We start from the raw sequence: 22,455 nt of genomic DNA, 5'->3' as shown, positions 1-22,455 counted from the left end.
AGACTATCATATCTTATATCATTTTCCTTTCCTGAGACAGTGACGAAACTAAATCATCAATGGGCCAAGGTATAAAATACTCGGGCGAGCCTTCAACATATCGCATAAAATTAATTGCCATTATTTACATCAGCAATGTTAATAACTATTTCAAAATGATTGATGCACAATATATATTCAATATCTACCATTTATTACAAATCAACTTTTATTGTTTTCATTCCGGCAAAAGTTTTATTGTTTCTTTCAAATTTATTATTTCTTGCAAATCTACTTTCAATAGAAATGAATTGAAAGTCCATTTAATCTAGCTTTTACCACTTTGCTTCTCAGATAGCTTTTTCTGCTTAGCACAGGAATAATAAAAAACAAAGCTATCACATTTAAAAATCCTTGAAATCTTGAACACACGACGTGCTTTTTTCTCACAAGCTTGCAAGTTTAGAAACTGCTGAAATGTTTTTAAAAGCTGATAGGAAACAATGTTGGAAGGAGAGCAACTAATTGGGAAATTCTTCAGAAATATCTTTCTCATATTTGTTAACGAAAGTTATGATTCCATCATATAATTACTTATCGGTAGTAGCAAGCATGTTTTGGTAGAAATACTGCTCAAAGTTTCAGCAACACGTTTTGACATTCGAATTTACTTTTTTAGTTAAGTGATCATCATTAAACAACCCTTAAACACACTGGTCTGAAAGTTTTCCTGGATTTGAAAACTTTTCATCTTAACATAGTTCATCGAAGTGTTTCTTTGCCTTTTTATGTACTGGTGCTGAAATTTGGATTCCACACTCCATTTAATCAAAATGTCTTGAGATGTCTTTTTTTCGCACAAAGTTGTCTCTTACTAACACTAAAGTGTCAGTTGAAAGCTTTAGTAACTTAACTGCTGTGTCCAACAACATATTTTCACTTTGCAGTAACTTAGAAACTACATTAGTTATTTATAATAATTTTGTTTGGAGAACAATTAGAAAAATAAACTAAAACTTTTCTTTTTACTTCATTAGACCAGACACTTTAACTCACTCGTCATGCTTTTTACAAAGATAATTATTTTTGAAAGCCCTTTTACAATGTCTGAATTGCGGAATCTCAATCATGTCTAAAGGATCATCATGTTGGACATAATATTTTGTGTTACTTTCTCAATTACATCGGAGACAGAAGCAAGATGCAAGAAGCAAGCGTTAATATTTCATTAATTATTTGCTCTAAAACATCTCTACAATATTTTATTTCCCTCTGTTTAACATTTTCATTCTCTGTTCTTCTAAGATGTTTGTTCAAATGTCATATTTGTGTTGTCAGACAAGCACCAAGATGTGTTCTTGTGCGTTTATGTATGAGGTTTTAGGGTCAGAAATCATCTTTTGGGAAAAATATAAAAAATACAGAATAAGGTTTTTACTGAAAATGTAATGGGATTTTTGAATAATTAATTTCAGTATTTTAATGCACATTAAAAAAGTATTTATGATGCATAATACTGATTTATTGATCCTGGCACAGCAATAGATCCCTAGGAATCTGGGGGGCTCCGATGCATTGCTCCACCTGCTTTCATGGTTGTTTTGTCATGTTCTAACATCTCGTTTGTGAATTGTTTTTCAGCTTAATGGCTGTGATATTTTCATCTCCTTAACCCATATACAACTTAAAAGTCTTCTTCCCAATCTTTTTCACAATAGTTAAGTTTTTCTTAAAATCTTTTGGCTTTTTGTCATATAAAAGAGGGAAAAGTTTGATGGTAAATCCTTCCTTAAAAGAACTGATAATGCTTTATGATATTTTTCAAATACCTTGTTTCACTGTTTGAGTATTTATTTGGATATGTGCCTATCCTGTATTATTCTGTTGAGAGTCTGGCTCAATGCTCATGCTAAGCACTCTCCTCAACTTCCCAGCCACTGCAACTATTAATAAATTAACTTTGCGTATGGCCATTTTTTGAGTTTTTGGATTTGGTGTTATGTTATACAATCCTTGCTTCTGTTTCACACCCGTATTGTATGTCTGTTCCAAAACTATACAGGTGATTTTACCATGGTGCCTACCATCAATTCACAGTTAATTATGTAATCTCCAATTTTCAGATGCCTGTAATAAATTGTCTAAGCTTTTTCTTCTCATGCTTTCATCTCTTTTAAGAAGCATAAAAGGGCCTTACTACAACAATGAAGAAAAGCAATTTCGAAATTTTAGCAAGGCATTTCAGCTCTTGGACCTCTTATTGAGCAAGAAGAAAGTGTAGACACTCGAGTATCTTAAAATGTTTTAAAATATTTTGGTAAATCGGAGTTTGATTTCAAACATAAAAGTCTGAACTATGTCAAAGTTTGGATCACTTTCTTGACAGAATATGTGCGATCAAATAAATTTGTCTTTGTAGAATACTGGAATTGTCACCTCTCGGGATTGCTATATTGTATCAAACTGTCCAGATAAGTGACAATGATAATAATAAATAGAGTAATAAAAGTTTAATCGTTAAAATACTTTTATTATTTAATGATATTTGGATACGTTATCTTATATATAAATGAAAGTATTTTGTATTAAAAATGATCGAGAAAAATGCCTTTTTAATTACTAAAATTCTGGAAAACTACAATCTAATTTACTGCAAGAAAATTAATAGTTATAAAATTCACCCCAAAAATATGGTTATTTATTTCTACGAATCCAGAGATGATAATTTCATATAAACAAACTTGTATGTCATAAGCTTACTCATTTAAATAATTAATACTTAAGAAAACATATTATATCTTATATAAATATCCTTGTATAAAACACAAACAACACCATGTTTCAACAGTCACTATTTTTGTTCACATGTAACACTGGTTTACATTATGACATAGTTATGTTTAAATATTTTGTAAAACTGTCAAAATTTGAATGGCTGAGAACAATAAGTAAATGAAATGCTTATCAATACTCTATCCCCCTTTAAGTAGTACGTGTACAATTCACATTCTAATAAGTTACTATATTGATGACATAATACAAAATGATCAATGTGTTTGATGACACTCTCCTATTTTGCAGTACATTATAAGTAAGAGAAAAACAACACTTTATAATGTTCTAACTATGCAACACTTACTAAATGAAAGGTAAAACAAAATGGCTACAACGTAAACACAAAATTTAACTTCTATAACATTTATTAAACTACATAAAATACTTAAAAGATGAAACTCAACAATGATTAATGCAAGAAATGGTATGTAACATACCGAAGTTGAATTAATATAATGACTTTCTTAACATGAAAGAATTTTTAGTGAATTCACATACGTGCATCTTACAGTTGGGCTGATATTTTTCTCTATAAAACAGACAACAAGGGTTGCAACAACATGAGGTCTTTAAAATGGGATTTTTCAGAATGATGGCTGCCATAGAAATATAGTGTTTCATATATGAGAAATGTAAGCATCACCTTTTCTCAGCAAAGAAGATTCACTAAATCCTCTTTGGTACCTGGAGTATATTGCTTGAAATTAACCCAGTTTTATCTAAATATACTAAAATTGAATATGATACTTACATTCAGTGTTTTAATATGAATATTAACAATGTAAATCATGAAATAAATTAAGACTCATATTTTTTTCGTTCAATTAAAACTGTGATTTTTTTTACATTGGTATTATAATAAATAATTACGCCATCTTGTGGTTAAATCTCTTCGTCCACATGTGCATTTAGTAGAAATCTAAATATTCACATGCAGGTTGGATGATGTCGATATGCAGAAAATTACCCAACATTCTTGTAACAGGTAAAGTTTAATATTTCTGAACATGGTTTGTGTGTAGTGTTATGTTGTTCATTATCGTGCATATGCTTGTAAATAGACATTAATTTATTCTCCACATTAGTAATGTTTTTTAAGAACCCTTATGAATGCGCCGTATGTTTAAGACACGTGGATGAAATAGTGCGGATGATGTAATAATACTACAGTATGAGAAAAGAACAATCTGTTTATATCTCACACGTTTTTATTCCTATGTACCTTTTTAGACTAATCGGGTTACACATGTAATGTGTTGTAATGTGTTCGATCTTACAACGTGATTAAATTCAACTAATACAATATGCTAATAATTGTAAAATAAAAGTTTTAGGGTTTAAATGTTAAAATTTAACTTGGTAACAATTTTGAAAAATGTGGGGCTCAAATTATGTTAGAAAAAGTTATTAACTTTTAAAACAATACCTCTAGATGCCATAGAGCCTAGAAGATTTATTCTGAAGTTTGTCTAGTCTTGTACCTTGTTAGTATGTTTCTTACTTTAAATACACGAAAACACCAAGTTAGCAGGTGTCTATTATTTTTGTTTAAACTTAAAAACATAATTAGAGTAATGTTATTATTTTACTATCCTAGTGTCTTCTTATGGGATACTTAATTATATGAAGATTTGTTATATGAATGAAAAATTCTGACAATACTTGTTTGTACTTGGTGCCAGAACTTAATTGATCTTTTTGTCCAACTCACAGGGAAATATTATATTGTTAGAAAATGGATATATCTAAACTTTTCAAATCTAAACAACCTCTGAATATTCTTGGAATGAACCAAATAAATGACCTATTAGTAACAAGATAATTAAGAGAAATTATTTAGGAGCTTTGATGTTAATCATTATCAAACCAGAAGTTTATTTTGTTAGGGGTAAATTATTTATAGTATTGTCATTGGGTTGTCAGATTTTCAAATCATGAAATTGAGGACATTTTCAGGCATTAAGACTTGGATGCCTGTTTTTGGGAGAAAACTTGTAATCAAATAATTATGTAAGTAGTGACTATCATCAAGTGAAAATAATATTTTTGCTTACATTGTTGCTGTTGGTACTTTTCTAATAATTAAATTGTTTCAACTAACTTTTTATTGGCCATGAGTTTTCTGTAAAATTCTGAGCAGTTATTCATATTCACCCTTGAGTTACTTTAAATAAATACTTCCTCTAATTTAAAATCGAGAATTGAATGTGAACAGTGCTTACCACTTTTTTTTGGCAAATACTAAATCAAATGTTCAGTAAGTTATCTAGTAGTAATATGATGCCATTTTCTGGAGCCTGCTTTATAGCTAGCTTCAGGGAAAGCATTGAAGGCTTTGAAGAGAGTCATTCTGGACTTTGTAATGAGCTTCCAACTCAATTCTAAAAAATATGTATGCTAAATATTTTATCAAAGGCTTAAAGTAGTGATTAGAAGTATTAAACAAAAAATTATATTGCTGAAAAAAATGAGAATTGAGATGTTCAGACATCCTCAAAAGATGTTAGAACACTGGAAAAACATTTCCATAAAACAGACTGTACTGGCCAAACTGGGATTTCTGGTCATCATATTACTAACTAGTGTCTATAAGACCAACATATTGATTAAATGCAAGGGGGTTAGTGACAATTATGGAAAATGTTCTACTTTATGTATATTTAATAATTAGTGAAGAACTTCACTGAATGTGGATTAGTAGCTTACAGTAATGAAATTCAGTGTTAGCAAGTTTTTTGGGAAAGATATGTTAAATACTAGCTCCATAGAAAGGGGTAGCATGATTCATCATTACAATAGGTTCAAAAAATTATAATATATATGGATCATATGTTTAGACAAATGGAGAAGATCGTGTGACAAATACCAAGTGCCATTTTGAGATATTATAAAAAAAATATTCTTGCAAATAATACATTTAAATTGACACTTTTGTGATGACAAGAAATCTACTTGAAGTAAAAATATCTCGGGACAGCTGATAGGGGTATTAAGATTTCACTATTAATAGGTTAAAATGTTGTTCACTGCTTTAGTAATGAAAATGTTAACATCCATACCAGCTGTCCTGAGATATATTATTGATGCTTTGTTCCATGTGGGATATTAAATTTTTAAAAATTAGGTTTACTTTGGTGATAAAATTTCCTAGCTTGTTTGTTTTTCAAGTTTATCTTAAGTCACAATCATGTTGCAATTTCTGAATGATGTACAGAAATTCTTCACATACTTAGTAGTAAAAACCCAGTATTCTCAGTTATAAATATCTTTATGTAAGATGTCACTATAAGGTTTCTTGCATGCTATTTTCATTTCGTACAGTATATTCAAAAGTGGATTTTTCAATGGACACTATACCTTAATTGGATTCAATCATTTATTTGGGTGGGTGAGTTTCACATTTTATGGTTCAAAGCAACTAGGCTATCTGCACCAACATTCATTTGGTATTGCAAGTTTATGATAGTAGACTGAAAAGTTTTCAGTATAGATTTACTTGCAAAATTTATATGCATTTCTAATGAACTACAAGTAATAAATATTCCATTACTCATGTAAACTGAATTGTTTTGCAAAATTGAAATATTACTGTTTTTTGTTATAATAGTGATAATAAGTGAAATTAACATTTATATAAGTAGGTTCAACTTCCTTGTACTACCTGTTACTGATATGTAAGGAAGTATTCTAACATTTTAATTTTAAATTCCTGATAATTGTAATTATGTGGTCTTATAGGAACTCCTGGCACAGGAAAATCCACTCTCTGTTCTGAAATCAGTGAGATTTCAGGTTTTGAATGGTTGAATGTAGGAGAAATAGCAAAAACTGATCATATGTATGATAGACGAAATGATATCATGCAGTCTCCTGTCATAGATGAAAAACAGGTATTTTTTATATTTAATGTTTTTAAACATTACCAATAATAATTCTACACTCAAGTATTGAATAAACATGTAGGCCTTGGAAATGCATGAGGCATTGTGATAAATTTCTTTTTTGTGATGTTTAATGTTTTTATGAAAGTATTATACTTCAGAAGTAACTTTGGGTTACAGATTTTTATTATAATAACCATTAGCATTTGAATATTTGTTATTGTTACTGCTAATATTAATGTATTAGCTACTTGTGTAGAAAACTTTGGAATTTTACAAACTGTTCCATGTGGTAAGTTAATCCATAAATAACTATGCTCCATTATTAGAAAAAAGTGATTATGGTTGAATAAGTTATTGTTTGATAACATTTGATAAGGTGTAGTTATTGATAAAAAAATATTCTTCACATGTATAAAATCATTAATATTCTGAATTATACATCAAAATATATTGCAGCAAAAGTTATATTTAGTTCTTTATATTTTTAAGCTCATTAAACTTTCTTGTAGTTACAAAAGTTAAGATACTAATTATTTATAAATTCAGTCAACTCCTGTAGTAAATATTAAATTTAACACTTTTTTAATGACTGTCAGGTGGGATTCAATGAGCATGACTAAATAATTTTGTCTGATTAGATGATTAATGAACTGGAAGATAAAATAGCAGATGGTGGAAAAATCATTGACTACCATGGATGTGACTTGTTTCCTCAACATTGGTTTGACATTGTTTTTATTCTCAGGACCAATAGTACAACATTATATAATAGACTTGTAGCAAAGTAAGTAAGCTGGTTAATGTTGATTCAAATATTATTATTATTAAATTTTAATGTATTAATTTTATTCTGAAGGTGATTTAAAATATCATTTAATACTAAAATATTTAACAAATTATTTTGTAATTTTTTGTAATCTCATATGTTTTATGGACTTTTAATGGTAGTAAATTTTGGTTCTTTCAATTGAAATGGCCTGGCATGGCCTAGCGTGTTAAGGCGTGCGCTTCATAATCTGAGGGTTGCAGGTTCGCGCCCTAGTCGTGCCAAACATGCTCGCCCTCCCAGCCATGGGGGCGTTATAATGTGACGGTCAATCCCACTATTCGTTGGTAAAAGAGTAGCCCAAGAGTTGGCGGTGGGTGGTGATGACTAGCTGCCTTCCCTCTAGTCTTACACTTCTAAATTAGGGATGGCTAACACAGATAGCCCTCGAGTAGCTTTGTGCGAAATTCCAAAACAAATACAAATGCAAAAAATTCAATTGTAATAGTGAGATTTTAACCTGCATATTAGTTTTAAAGAGTGAAAGCTTAAAAATGGTAAATACAATGATCAAAGTGACCTAAAATTACTATTTAAAGACCAACAGTAAATCAAATATTTAGTGTGTGCTTTAGCCTATACATAAACCTGGTAAAGAGAATGAAGATTTCCTAGAACTGCTTCTAAATTAAGTATTTTCTTGCAGTATACCTTTATATGACTTAGGAAAAGTACTATGTTGTATTTAACAGTATTTGTTCTTGTGTTTTGAAGTAGACACAACTAAGTTTGTGTAAAGGTTTTTGTGAAACAACTAAATGTATTGAGCGTAAATATTGTCCACCTTAAGACAACATAGATATGGTTCATAATATTGCATTTTGGTCATTTATTATTTGTTTGATATTTTAGTAGAAAAATGTTTTGTCTTTTATGATAATTTACTTTAATGATTTCTTATTTAAAAGTATTGGATGAAAGTATTTAAGGTTTATTAATCTTCAGTTTAGTATTTAAAATATTCAAATATGAAAACTAAACACTATTTTTTATTAAATACTAAAACATTTATATATTTGGAGAAAGCTTTTTATACCTTCCTGTGTTCAGTTATTTGGGTTTCCATGTTTGTTTAAAGAGCAAGAAAAACAATGTTTATTTTGTATAAACTTATTTTTTATTTGAAGGTAGGGTTTTATTTATTTTTTTATGCAAAGCTAAAAATATACATTTTCATCATACATTTTTCTATAGAGGCTATCAAGGACAGAAGCTTGAAAAAAACATCCAATGCGAGTTCTTCCAAACTCTTCTTGATGAGGCCAGAGGATCTTATAACAACAAGATAGTGTATGAGTTGCCAAGTAACACTCCTGATGACATGGAAGATAATGTGGAAAAAATTTGCCAATGGATTAACCAATGGAAATTGCATAATGGTCATGGGTAGCATATATTTTTTTTGACTTAATTTTGTATGTATAATATATAATTCTGTAACATAATACTTAAATAAAATAACTTTGGGTGATATCCAGTTTTTCTATAAGAGAATGAAAACTTGTAATTTTTCCAATTCAATTACCAAACTGTATTGTAGAAAATATGCATATAAATGAAAAATTTCTTAACAGCATATGACTTTAGCTCTGCATCATTTTAAGCAGTCTCATAGGATTGATAATGGTAATTCTGAATTTAAATTTAAGTATAGTTCTTGAAGTGAAAGCCATTTCTTACAAATTGTATGTTATAGTAGTAGTTGAAGAAAATCAAATCAAGGTCTATCTTCATTGACATACAATGATCTGAATATTTGTTTTTACATTGTACTGTATTATCTGTGAATTTCCAACTTATATTTTTAGCTTCAGTGTAGTAGATAATTGTGTTTGAAAAAAATTGTATGATTCAAATTTAGAAGAAATGTGTTCTAGGGATTTATCCTTCTTTTTACTTTTACCAAATTGAAAAAAAACATATAAAAGCAACACCTATTTCTGTGTTAAAGTTCAAACAGGAAATCTGAGTTGTGGTAAAGTGCAAAGACCAGTTTCTAAACCAACAAACTAGAAAGATTTGGTTAAAATTACTTTTTTTCTTTATGAAACAATTTACAATTTTTTAACGGTGTTGAGAAGTTCAAAAAAGATATCTGAAAATGAAAAAAATCAGATATACATATGAAAATAGTAGTAAAATAGTTTTTACTTCAAAAAGTGTAAACCAAAAAGAAAAAAACTGAATAATAGCTTTAAAAGCTGTAGATAATAAAAATTAAAAAGTTATTCTGGATGGGAGAACAGGGAAGGATTAAATGTGGCTGATTAGATAAAAATATCTAGCTAACCTATTAACTCTGTACTTAGAATAGCAAAGTTTGTTTAGTACTCACATTTGTTCCTATTTTCATATTATACTTGTTATATATTTATTCCTATCTTTTTTATTGAACCTTTTGGCATTGCCATCCCTACATCCTACTAGGTTTGGAAATTTGTTTTTATTACTTGTTTCAACCCCACCCTTTTTAACAATTTCACTGAAATAGGTTGATAAGTGAACTTTTTTTTTTTTATAACTCGCTGGTTTTATATATATATGGTCAATATCATATCAGTTTTGTTAACTTCTCTAATTTTTGGATTATATTGAGAGCCAGTGAAGTTGGAATGTCAAGTATTCCAGAGTGCTGAACAAAAATTAAGAGGGTATTTACAGAACCATTGCCTTCCAAGCTCACTAAATTTGCAGCATGTACATACAATTGACTCCACCACAGACTAGGGCCATGCTGATTTAATAGAGGGGACATGCATATCCCAAGTCATGAAATATGATACCTTACATACAGTTGCCAGATCAGCCCCATAGAAAATTTAAAAATAAGTAGACTGCTGTGTAACATTTTGATAATTAAGGAACTACAATTTTTAAATTTATACATTAACATGTACAGATTTCTCAGTTGAATAAATCCTTGATAACTTGAATGTTAATTTGACTATTCTTTTTTTTATTTTTTACTGAAATTGTTTTGACAGATAACATGTTTGTGCAATCAAAAGTAGAGGTGATCATTATATAACAATTTGTGCTCTCATCTAGCAGTCAATAATGAAATTTTTATTAAATGTATACTTGTATATTTGTTTTATGAAACAAATAGTATTTGCTTATAAAATTAACTTACTGCTAAGTTGAAGTTTTCATTATTTCTCCACAAAAATATGTGTGGTAGAAGAACAATAATATGACTGTTATACAAGTTGTAAAACACTCAAATGGTAATAAGGCTATAAGTTAACTTTAGCATTTATTTGTTAGCATCATAGAGTAAATAAACTGAATGTGCCTACCATGCTAATTAATAGCCTGTTCTCAAGTGCTCTTAAAATGTTATTCTGTTATACTAAAGGTATTGTGAAAACTTCATTCATTTTTTGGTTAGGCTGGGAGAAAAAAAATGTGCTTTAGCTAGTTCCACGTTCCCCACTTTAGCAACATGTTTTAATGGAATTGGAAGTATCACAAACTGTGAAATACTCAAATTAAGGCTATTGCTCAACTTCAGCAGTTATTTGTAAGAATCATAGAGTAATAGATAAGATGCTGCAGCTATTTTTGTCTCAATCCATCTCTACATATGTAAACCACTGGTAGGATAGGAAATCAAATTTTTAACCATTAAGGTTAAAACTTGTGTTGGACACAGATAATCACCTTTTATTAGACTTTTGAGCCAATTAAATGATTCTTTCCTCAGGATATTTTTATGTAAATCAACTTCCATGAAATGTTATGTCAGTTGTTAAATCTGTCATTTCTTACTTAACCGGAAACAATGAATTTGTCCATAGTACTTTGTTCCACTTTTGTGTCGTATTTTTATTTAAAGTGGTGAGGCTGTAACTTGATATTATCTTACTTAGACTAGTGGGAAATAGTTTAATAAGACAAATTTTAATTGTGTCTTCCAAATAAATGTTAGTAAAGAGATTCAGTATCAAGCATGCCATAGTATATTTGTTAGTATCTAGAAACTGAGAAATTTCACAGGCAATATCCTTGCCAGATTTTCACATAGGTGGGTGTGACTTGTAGGCAATAAATGTCAACAGTAAATAAACAGTACACAGTACACTTATTTTAAAACAACTTAAATGTATATAAAACTTTGTTACAGTATTGGCCATCACAATCAGTGACGTCGAGAAACCCCACTTGCAGAGAAAAATATATATGTAAAAACGGCTCTACATAAAAAAATTTTCACAACCCAAATGAGCTGTTTTTACATATATATTGGCTATCACACTTGTACCAAGAGCTTTAAATAGTTGTTTCAATACAGTCTATTATGATTTCACTTTCAAAATCACCACACTTTATAAGTAAACTAACAATCGCACAGTCTAGATCTATTTATCTACAAACAACTCAAATTACATTTCAGGTGCATATTTATACACTATCAGACCCTACTACATTTCACACACTATGATATTCTATAATGCAATAATACTAAATTAAAATGAGAAAAACTTAATGTTCTAATAACATAATGTAATAATACAACTGAATTATGCAGTGTATGGTTCAGAAACAGTTATTTAAGCAAACCCATTATGAACAATTGCTTCAATTGATGACTTCAGTGTAGGATTGACAGCTCTAGAGGTACAACACCCATCTCACGATCCTCTGGATCTTTGCAATAGGCTGATGGTCAGTCTGGATGATGAGTTTTATGTAGACGTAGTTCTAGAATTTCTGGATGATGAGTACAATGTTCAAACACATTCAATGACAGAGCACTTCATCTTGCTACTCAACAGCTTTTCATTGATGTACATTATGGGAAATAGTATGTATACATGCTCTTTCAGAAGTACTGCTTCAATTTTAATGCCTGAATAAATGTTTTTTGGCATTCTGAAGAGTCATGAACTTCCAAACATGTTATTCATCTTCTTGAATCCTATCTATTGTTTTAATTCCCACTTTACCTTTTGGGAATGGACTTTCTTGGTTAAGTCGGTCAGTGGTGCAGTGACTTCAGCATAGTTTGTGATGAACTTCCTCTATTATCATGCTAACCCCAGGAAGAATATGACTTGCTTGGATGTTAGAGCTGGTGCATCTTGTATGTGGGTAGCATCGTGTCTTCTGTGGCTATCTGTCAGTCACCTCCCTTTTATCCAACAAAATAACAGGACTGCTGCTTCAAAAACTCTGAGTTTCTTCAGGTGATTTTTCCACCTGGTTGTGGGTCAGAATGTCATCTCCGTAATACTCAATGTTGGTGGTTTGTGCAACATCTCCCTCATCATGACCCCTTGGTGTGGATTCCTGTATGTGATGAGGTGACCTCCCACGGAAGGTTCTATTCTTTCAGTTTACCTCCTTTGGGATCTAAACATCCACCCATGTGTTTGCCATGCAAGGTGACCTGTGAAGGGGAGGAGAGGATCCTGGTGGGTGAGGGGTCCAACCCTAACACGTCACTTTGGTCTTGAATTCCTGTAGATGGATGGCCTTGGGGTGGCCCCCTTGGGCTAGGGTCAACCAGTGTTGGATATTCTCAACAGGTGTGGGCATTGTATCTAATGCTGGTGTTTGGGTGTAGTGCTCACAAAACTCTGGTGTTGCTGCAGTGTCCTTGTTTGACATTGTAGTGTGTCCCCTCGTAAGGCTTCAGGCTTCGTGGTGGGTGGGGTCAGTAGGCACTGAAATATTTTTTCATTATGGATTCTCCAAATAAAAATTTAAATAAAATAGTGAAAAACAGTCCATAGGTAAACGTCTTGAAGATTCTGAGCAGCAATATTCAACATCTGTAACACCTGTTGTACCTCATTTTCTTATACTACATTCTCTTTCAGACAAACCTTCAGGACAAATGTCTCCCTTTTTCATTCAGAAGGGACTTGCTGGATCTCCAGAATCAGTAAAGAAGCTTTGATCTGGTGATATATACAGTGAACTCCTTACATTCAAAGCCAATTTGGAATATACCTTTGGTGGTTACACCTCATGCTATTTTGAATTCATCACGAGAGGTTATTGTTGAAAGGGATTTGAAGAACATCCCTGAGTCAGAGATTTTCCCTGGTTTCTCGACTCAAGGAGTTTCTGCAGTGAGGCATATCTCCACTCGCAAAGATGGAATTACGATGTTGACCAGTATCTTTGTTCTGACATTTACATCACCATGTCCCCTGCTACCATTAAGGCAGGTTATATTAATTGCAGGGTACAGCCATACATTCCAAACCCTCTCTGATGTTTGCAGTTTCAGTGGTTTGGTCACTGAAAGATATCATGTCGTGGTTCCTTGACATGTGCCTGTTGCAGTGGCAAGGACCATGATACTAATGAGTGTGAAACGGACCCTCATTGCATCAGTTGCAATGGCTCTCTCCCATCCTACCTTTGTTCTTACCTTAAAATGGTTGGAAGAAAAAGAAGCAGCATTTGAAAACAATTCATAACATTACTTATCCTGAGGCTCAAAAGTTGCTATTCACCACTTCATATCAGAAGTATGCTGCTGCACTTTGTTCCATAACTACAGTGGGAATGCAGGCAGATCTTCCTGTGCCTCCAAAAGAATTGTTTTCAAAACAAATGAAAAGTCTTTTGAACTTCATGGTTAAAAAAATTGATGAATCAACTTCAAAACCCATCTCTGTCCCTGACATACATTCCAATAAATTCCAATATTCACTTTCTTTGGTTCTGGGTACAGGCATTTCCTTGGATACAACTTTTCCCACCCTAAGATGCAAAACAATCATTTGTTTATGTCCTCAGTCACTGTATCTCCTTTCAACTAAAAAGACCTGCCCAATCAACCCACATGGAAGGCTCAAAAATGGGCCTGGGATATTTTCTGTAGATATCCCACACTCTCAAACTGCATTGCTTTCCAACAGGCCCATGCACATGCTTGGTGGGTAAGATGTCAAAGCCAGATAAATCTTGGATTAATTTCACAACCAGCTTATCTTCTACCACCAGTTCCAATCATATGAGACAAGATTCAAAAGGTCAGTGGGCAATATAATTCTATCCCCCTCTTGATTTTGCTCTCTGATGGACAAGAAGTAACTGATACCTGGAGCATTGCCGATACTGTAGGTGAAAGCTTTTGCTGGGTATCTAGCACTTCTGCTTTTTTCTTCACCTTCTTAGCCATGAAGATTCGGGCAGAGCGAATACCTCTTTCCTTTTGAGCTGATTGTCTCTATGACTATAATCATTCCTTTACACTGGTTGAACTCAAACTGGGCCTTCATCATTCTGGCAGTACATCAGTTGGACCTGATGATGTACACTATGTAATGCTGTGCCATCTATCTTCTGCTTCTCTTGCTATTCTTCTGATTGTTTTTAACCAAATCTGGCAGGAGAATGTTTTTCTGATGCCTAGTACCAGGCTATTGTCTTATCTTTCTCTAAGCCTGGGGAGGATCACAAGATTTCTTCAAACTACTGTCCAATTGCTTTGACAAGCTGTCTCTGTAAGATCTTAGAGAGGATGGTTAATGCTTGTTTTGTTTGGTTCTTTGAATCAAATGTCCTCTCGCTCACCCAGTGTTGGTTCCTATGAAAGCGCTCCACCATGGACCACCTGATTCAACTTGACATGTCAATCAGAGAAGCCTTTCTCAAATGACAACATCTTGTACCAATATTCTTTGACATTGAAAAGGATTATGATATAACATGGAGGTATGGCATTTTGTGAGACCTCCATATATATGGGTTACATGGCCATCTGTCAATTTTAATTAAAAAATTTTTAATGGATGGGATACCAAGTTCATGTGGGTTCAACACTTTCCAGTTGTTTTCTACATGAACTTGGAGTCCCTCAGGGCTGTGTTTTGAGTGTCAACTTTTCAGTATAAAGATTAATGCCATCACTGAACAACTCCCTTGCACTGTTGGAAGTGGGCTGTAAGTCGACGACTTTCACATCTTGTGTCAGTTATCGAACATGATGTATATTGAGTGACAACAACAGACTGTCATCAATTGTTTATTGAAGTGGATCACAGCAAACGACTTTAACTTCTCTCTCTCTGAAACCGTTTGTATGCACTTTTGCTGCCAACAGGGTATTCATCCTGATCTTGAACTCCTTATCAGTGAAGTTGTGCTGCCTATGGTTCCTGAGACAAAGTTCTTTGGGCTTATCTTTGACAGTAAGCTGACCTTTATACCACACATCAAGTAGCTACTGGTCAAATGTACAAGAGCACTGAACATTTCCGTGTTCTCCTTCCCACCACTTTGGGAGTGGATTGATGTTCTATGCTAAAGATGTATGCTCTTATTCAATCAAAACTTGACTATGGATCACTGGTCTATGGCTCTTCCAGACCCTTGGCCTCAAAGATGCTGGACCCCATTCATCATCAAGGATTTTGGCTCTGCTCTGGGGCTTTATGCACTTCCCCAGTTCGGAGCTTATACATAGAGCCTCATGAACCTTCTTTGCACCTCTTCTGTTTGCAACTGTCTTTACTATATACTTTGAAACTTCATTCCCTACTAAAGCATCCCACGTGGGGTTGTGTTTTCCTTCCTCTGTGGGCCATACCTTTTACAGAACAGACGATCTGCCATTGCTCCTTTTGGCCTTCGTATCCAGGTGTAGTTGGATGAATTGGGTCTGTTCTTGAATAACGTTGCTGTATCCACTGGTCAGCCCATCCCACCATGGCTTCTTACAGTCTCCAAATGTGACTTATCTTTAAGTCATCTGAGAAAAGCAGACACCCCTGATTGGAAATACTGTCTGTTATTTGCTGAACATCTTTCAAACCATCCTTCCATTCCTATTTATACAGATGGTTCAAAATCAGATGACTGTATGGGCTTTGCTATGGTTTGTTGTGGTTTGGTGGTTGTGCACAGAATCCCTTCTACAGCTTTTGTGTTCACTGCTGAACTATACACCATTTCTCTTGCCCTGGATCACATAGAAGCTAAGCAGTATTCAAACTCTGCTATTTATACTGATTTGCTTAGTTCTCTAATGGCCCTGGAATCGCTTTATGTGTTCTCACCACTATTCAAAACGACTGGCCCATTTTTTTTAACATCTACTTCTATCTAGTTGCTCTGGATACTGGGCCACATTAGTATTTGCAGGAACGAGCTTGCCAACACCACAGCTAAATCTATCTGCTCTGGCACTATCACTACTGTATTTAAGGTTTGGCTCCATGCCAGCTGGCAGTTGACTTGGAGTGAGCAATGCAAAAACAAGCTTTTCCAAATAAATTCCTATATTGGACTTTGGCCGTCTTGCTTCCGTAAGGACAGGAAAGAGGAAGTTGTTCTAACTAGACTATGCATTGGTCACAGTTTTTTAACTCATTGTTTTCTTTTATCTGGTATTAATGCACCAGTGTGTAGTCTGTGTAACACTCAGGTCACAATAAGTCACATTTTACTTTCTTGCTATCATTATGACTGTTAAGGACGGCAACATTTTAAACATGTTCTGTCTCAAGGTTTGTCCATAACGTTAGTGTATTGGTGATGGTGACACTGTCCACCTTGGTAATGTTTTTAGTTTTTTAAAGGCCATTAATCTTTTTAATGCCATTTAAGTTTTTAATTTATACATTAGACCTTTCTTAATGTGATTCCCTTTTAAGAATCAGTCAATCTATTTCAATTTGAAATCATAAAATGGTCATAACATCAAATAGCTGGAAACCAAGACTGAAAAGGCCATCTTCACGTGACTAATGCTGCTGTTTGAACTACCCATTATTCATCTTGGTGAGTTATTAAAATTTTGCTACAAGTCTTTTAAAACTTTTACTACTTTGTGAAAATGCCCATAATGTTAAATAACTCAGAACCAGGACTGAAAAGGCCAACTTCAGATGACTAAAGGTGGTTTTTGTACTTTCCTGTTTGTCTTCCTAGTGAGTTATGATAATTACAGTTATGCCACAGAAAGTCCTTTACAGTTGTATTACTGTAGTTTTTCTTTTAATGTTGTAGACTAGATGTAAACATTGGTTTTATGTTATTTATATTTTTTAAACTTTTTTTCCATAATTTCATTTTATTAATTTTATTATATTTACTTTAATTTTAACTTTTTACTGGATGTTTGGCACAGATAGCCTAGCTGCTTTGTGTCATAAAACACTAAATCAACCAATCAACATCATATGGTTGAATGTCACTATTGAATTTACTAACTCAAATGTTATCCTCTGGAACTATTAATATCTCTTTAGTTTGAAGTCAAACTTTGTTATGAGGTTCAGCTTCCAGAAATCTCCATGTAAAAATGGTTTGAATTTAAGTTAAATAGTTTGCTCACAGTTATAATATTTTAAAAATGAGACCCAAAACTCAAGTGCTTTTGAATAGTTTACTATTCTTCTTCAGGAGAATAAAGGGTTATGTTTAATGAGAGTGATAAAATATATAGGCTCAAATGTTGATGTTATGTAAACCAGATGTTCAGTATTAGTTGGCTTTGAGAACTTGCCAATCATAACCTAGAGTTGTATCAGATTTAGTTTTCTGTCAAAGGGTTGTGTAAAGTTTATAATAATTATAAGAATTGTTAACTAATTTCTACAAAGATAAAATTAAATAACAGCAAAAATAATAATGTAGCTCAATATATAGGAAATCAAACCAATATGTATAGAGAGATTTTTAAGAAAGAATAATACTAATAATGTAAAGTAAGTTTAATCTATTCTGTGAGTTACTTTCTCTTGGGCACTGTTCTATAATTTCTGCAGTAAAAGTCCTTCCTTCTGTGCTTCCTTCAGTTCCAGTAGACCTACATTCAAGATGTCATCTTTCAAAATCGGTGGGGGCTTGATGTCTTACTTGCTTTTCTTAAGCACTTATGGTGATTGCAAATGCTTCATAAGTCTGTTTTTCTGTCAGGTTCCTCCAAACTTCTACTGCCAATTTTAGATGGGTGCCTTCATACACATGGTTTAAAGGCCTCTCATGTGGTGCAGAATGTTCACATTTATACTTGCTATGGGAAATGTTCTCATTTTATCATCAACCATGTACCTTGCTTGTCATTTGAACATTAGATACTAAACTGGTACTCACTGCTGTATTCCAAAGCTTCCATCTAATATTGTTCCAATGTACAAAAAAAAACATTAAATGTCAGTCTTTATCCATTCTGGAGGCTAAGTTTTAGACTGTAGTAGTGGCCTGATATCATATGTATAATGCGATGTAAAATATATTTATGTATTATAAATGATTTATTTCAAGCACATTATTATTTTATTGCATGTGCACTAGTATAATTATATGATTTTGGTGTGGTTTATTGCTTATGCATTATTTAATTTCTGTTGTTAGAAAAGCATCTTCTGTGTTCTTGTATAACTTGAAAAATAATTTTTTTCTGTTCTTTCTTTGTTTTAATAACATTACAATCCTCAGTTAGGTATATATTCCATTCAGAATTGTCACTTACCACATTCAAGAGACTATCTGTAGTGTCTCCCTGAAGTTGTCTCTGAATTCCAATACCTTGGGGCCTTAATCCAGAAATCCAGATGAAATTTGTTGTCTTCTATGTAAAAGTCTTCAGTTGATATGCCCTCAAACCTCCTGATATTTAGGTGGATGCACTTTGGAGGATTATCCATGTTTCCTATTCATTTAGCACTTTTACCATTTATCATTTTGTATCTGTGGACACAGTTCAGAATACCAAAATAATGAGTTTATCACTGAGGTAACACAGGTATCCATCAAACCTTTAACACAGGCTTTGACAAATATTTTCAGATCTAAGAGCCAGCTTCACCTCCCCCAAAAAAAACTATAAAAAAAAACAGCAAACAGGAGCCAGTTGTGCCTAACTTTCCTATTGTTTGTACTGAGGAGTGGGGGTAGCTATACTAGTATCTTGATTATTCACAGTTTTTATTTTCCACAAAATAATTGTGCCATTACAAATGTTGGCAATAATTTGTGTTTTGGAGAAATTGTTGCTCAGAAATTAATCTTGTTGCATAATATCCAGTGTTTTCACATGCAGGATCTGGAGTGTGTTCAAATAAAAAATTAGCTGGTACAAATCTAGTCTTGTTTTTTTTTGTTTTTAGTTGCTGAGACAGAAACACAAAATATTTGTGATTAAAATACCTAGTAAGAACACACACAAAATTCACATTAACATTTAAAGATTTTATTCCTAACTTCAGTTGTTTCCAGCATTCTATGCTGCACAGCAAGTGCCCTTTAATCACAGATACATGTTTGGGTTGTGTTGGGATATGCCCATTTAAACATTGTCCTTTTCCCTACAAAAAATTGATATTTTTAGTTTATTTTAACAAAAGCTTTTTCATTATAATACCCAGGCATGGATATGCATAGGTTGTTTGCTTATTTCACAGACGAATCCACTTCCATGTCTATAGCAGTAAAAGTGCCAAATTTAGGAGCTACGTATGCCTATGATTAAGTAACAAAAATATTAAAATTTAAAATGAGTAACTTAAATATATTGAAAATTTGTATTTAAATTAAATACTAGGCTAACAGTGAGATACACTAGTGCCTTGATTATCTACAGTTTTTGTTATTTGCAATGTTTTCCCCCCAGATCAGCATGGATAACCAAGGCACCAGTGCATATTTATCTAATTAAAAACTCCTTAAGTATGAAAGAAAGGTGCAGCCAAAAAAGGATTGAGTGTACAATTTAAAGGTATGAAATCTAAGTTGGTAGCCAAACTGGTAGCAACACTTATAGTATGGATTAGAATTCTACAGAAATATTCATTCATTAGATAGTCAGACTGAATATTTTTCAATTTGGGTGGGTAAAGTAGGCTCCAACAATAAGATTTTGAAAGAGCAGAATTCACCTTCTTATACTTAACAAGACACTGTAGGAAGTTAAGATTATTGAAAAGAGTGCAAATGGCATCAGAAGCAGTGAGCCATATTCCAAGATAGATTTGGATAATGAAGATGCAGATATTAAAGTTTTTTTTTTCTGATGGCTATTGATATTACACTATCCAATAAATATCTGGATCTTGGAGGCATATAATGTCTTGGCCATCAATGATGCAGTGTTCCAAGTGTTATATGCACTCATGAGGAGAGATGTCACTAAGAAAGGCCATGATTTGTTCAAGAAGCTCTCAACTATCATATAGGATGGATGACTGGAAGTTGATTTGTAGTAAATTCAATTACATTGTTCTTAAATTCACCTATAGCTTCTGCTACTTTGCCCTGGTTAGTTGCAGTGTTAAAAATGGACTGGTTCATATATTCCTAATATTTCTGAAACTGATTGAAAATTGCAATATCTTAACCAGAAAAAAGCTTTATAATGTCTTTGAAAACATATAAGGGCAAATTCTGAGATATAATGCAGGCATGCCAAATATAGAACATTCTTGTTTAATCTTTGTTATGTCAGCACATGTGCTTGATTTCTGTGATTAGTGTTGCTTCTTGTTGTGTCAGAATAAAGTGCTTTTATACGATCAACAACTCCACTCTTACAGCAAAAGCTGAGGTCTCTCCAAGGCTAGAAATTAACTTTGGAACATTTTGGATATTCTGAAACATTATAAAATAGAACACATAGACATAGCATGAGTTAGAAGGTAAAATTTCAACTATCTTGAAATTCCTAAACATTATTCAATATGAATAACATTTTGTGTGAATTATATGTATTTTGAAACAAAATGAGGTGTCAGTGTGTTGTAAATCAAACCTCAACAAATAAAGGCCACCTTAATATGGTGTTTTTTTTTCAAAATTGGTGTAATTGTATTTTATGGAAATACCAAATGCAACATAATGCTAAAATGCCATAAGATCCACCGTCTTGTACTGTAAATTAAAAATAACTTATGGCAATAAGAAAGTTGAAAGCAGTTTATTGAATGCTTTTCTCAGAAAATAAAGCATTTCTTATTTCAAAGACACAACTAAAAACATTATACTTGAAGTACATTACATACAAATATCCTGAATGTGCGTGTGTATGTATATAGAATGTAACTGATTTTCTATGAAATTGTTCAGCATAAAATACCTGCATTAAAAATGCTTTCTGAAAAGTATCTACTAGTTTCAGTACAGCAGTTTTCACATTCAAGATAGGTAACATTTCACTATCAAATCACCCACAAAATTACACACACGGATGTGTATGTATAACTCTACTGATATCATTACTACACATCTGCAATAAAGTAGATTCGTTTCAGTCTAGAACATAAAAAATGTGAATTTTTAAATTTATTGTTGTGTACATATTCTGCATATATACTATAAAAAAATCGTCCTTTTCATTTTTCTGTAAGAATACAAGTGGGTTCTTTTTAATCATACATTTTTTAACAGTATAAAATGTCCCAAATGTTAATTTTCTTAAACTTTTCAACTTTCATCATTGCACTATTAAATTCTCTCTTTTAGAAGTCAAAATTTAAGCTGCTTTAATAAAGTACATAATACAGAGTTGATTAGTTTACAAAATTGATAAATTACAATAAAGTACTTTTTAATCCCAAATTTGAAGCACAATGCATATGGCACAAGTTAAAAATTATAGTTTTGCCACTTTACTCATTATAGTTTTAAATGTTGTTTGACTACAATGATAATTTAATGTGAAGTTGTATATTTTGTTAATGCACGTAGTATTTTTAATGTCTAATAACAAAATGGATTCAAACAGGTTATTTGTAAGTATACTCTTAAGGAAAGATTGTATCATATATATATACAATTCCATACAATTCAGTTAAGTTTTTGACTAACAATGACCTAATTAATAGTATTGTTTTGTGTTTACTTAACGATGAGGTATATTCCATAATAATTTGCAACTTTTACAGTAAGACTAGTTTTTGGAACAGGTAAATGACATATCAATCACTTGTGTGATCATTATCAAGTGCATATTATTTCAAGAGTGAATCC

At 32.3% G+C, this 22,455-nt stretch overlaps 1 protein-coding gene across 1 annotated transcript; it reads left to right on the top strand.

Moving 5' to 3' along the window:
• The first annotated feature begins 3,660 nt into the window (after positions 1-3,660).
• LOC143249513 (adenylate kinase isoenzyme 6-like) lies at positions 3,661-21,462 on the top strand. Its single transcript, XM_076499495.1, has 4 exons — positions 3,661-3,799; positions 6,553-6,704; positions 7,337-7,482; positions 8,719-21,462. The coding sequence occupies exons 1-4, from the start codon at positions 3,757-3,759 to the stop codon at positions 8,912-8,914; spliced, it is 537 nt and encodes a 178-aa protein (XP_076355610.1). The 5' UTR covers positions 3,661-3,756; the 3' UTR covers positions 8,915-21,462.
• The last annotated feature ends 993 nt before the right edge of the window (positions 21,463-22,455 follow it).

This window comes from Tachypleus tridentatus, chromosome 4 (assembly GCF_004210375.1).
Source record: "Tachypleus tridentatus isolate NWPU-2018 chromosome 4, ASM421037v1, whole genome shotgun sequence".
Taxonomy (NCBI): Eukaryota; Metazoa; Arthropoda; class Merostomata; order Xiphosura; family Limulidae; genus Tachypleus; species Tachypleus tridentatus.
The sequence above is the reverse complement of the archived record's forward strand: the minus strand, read 5'-3'. Positions and strand labels throughout refer to the sequence as shown.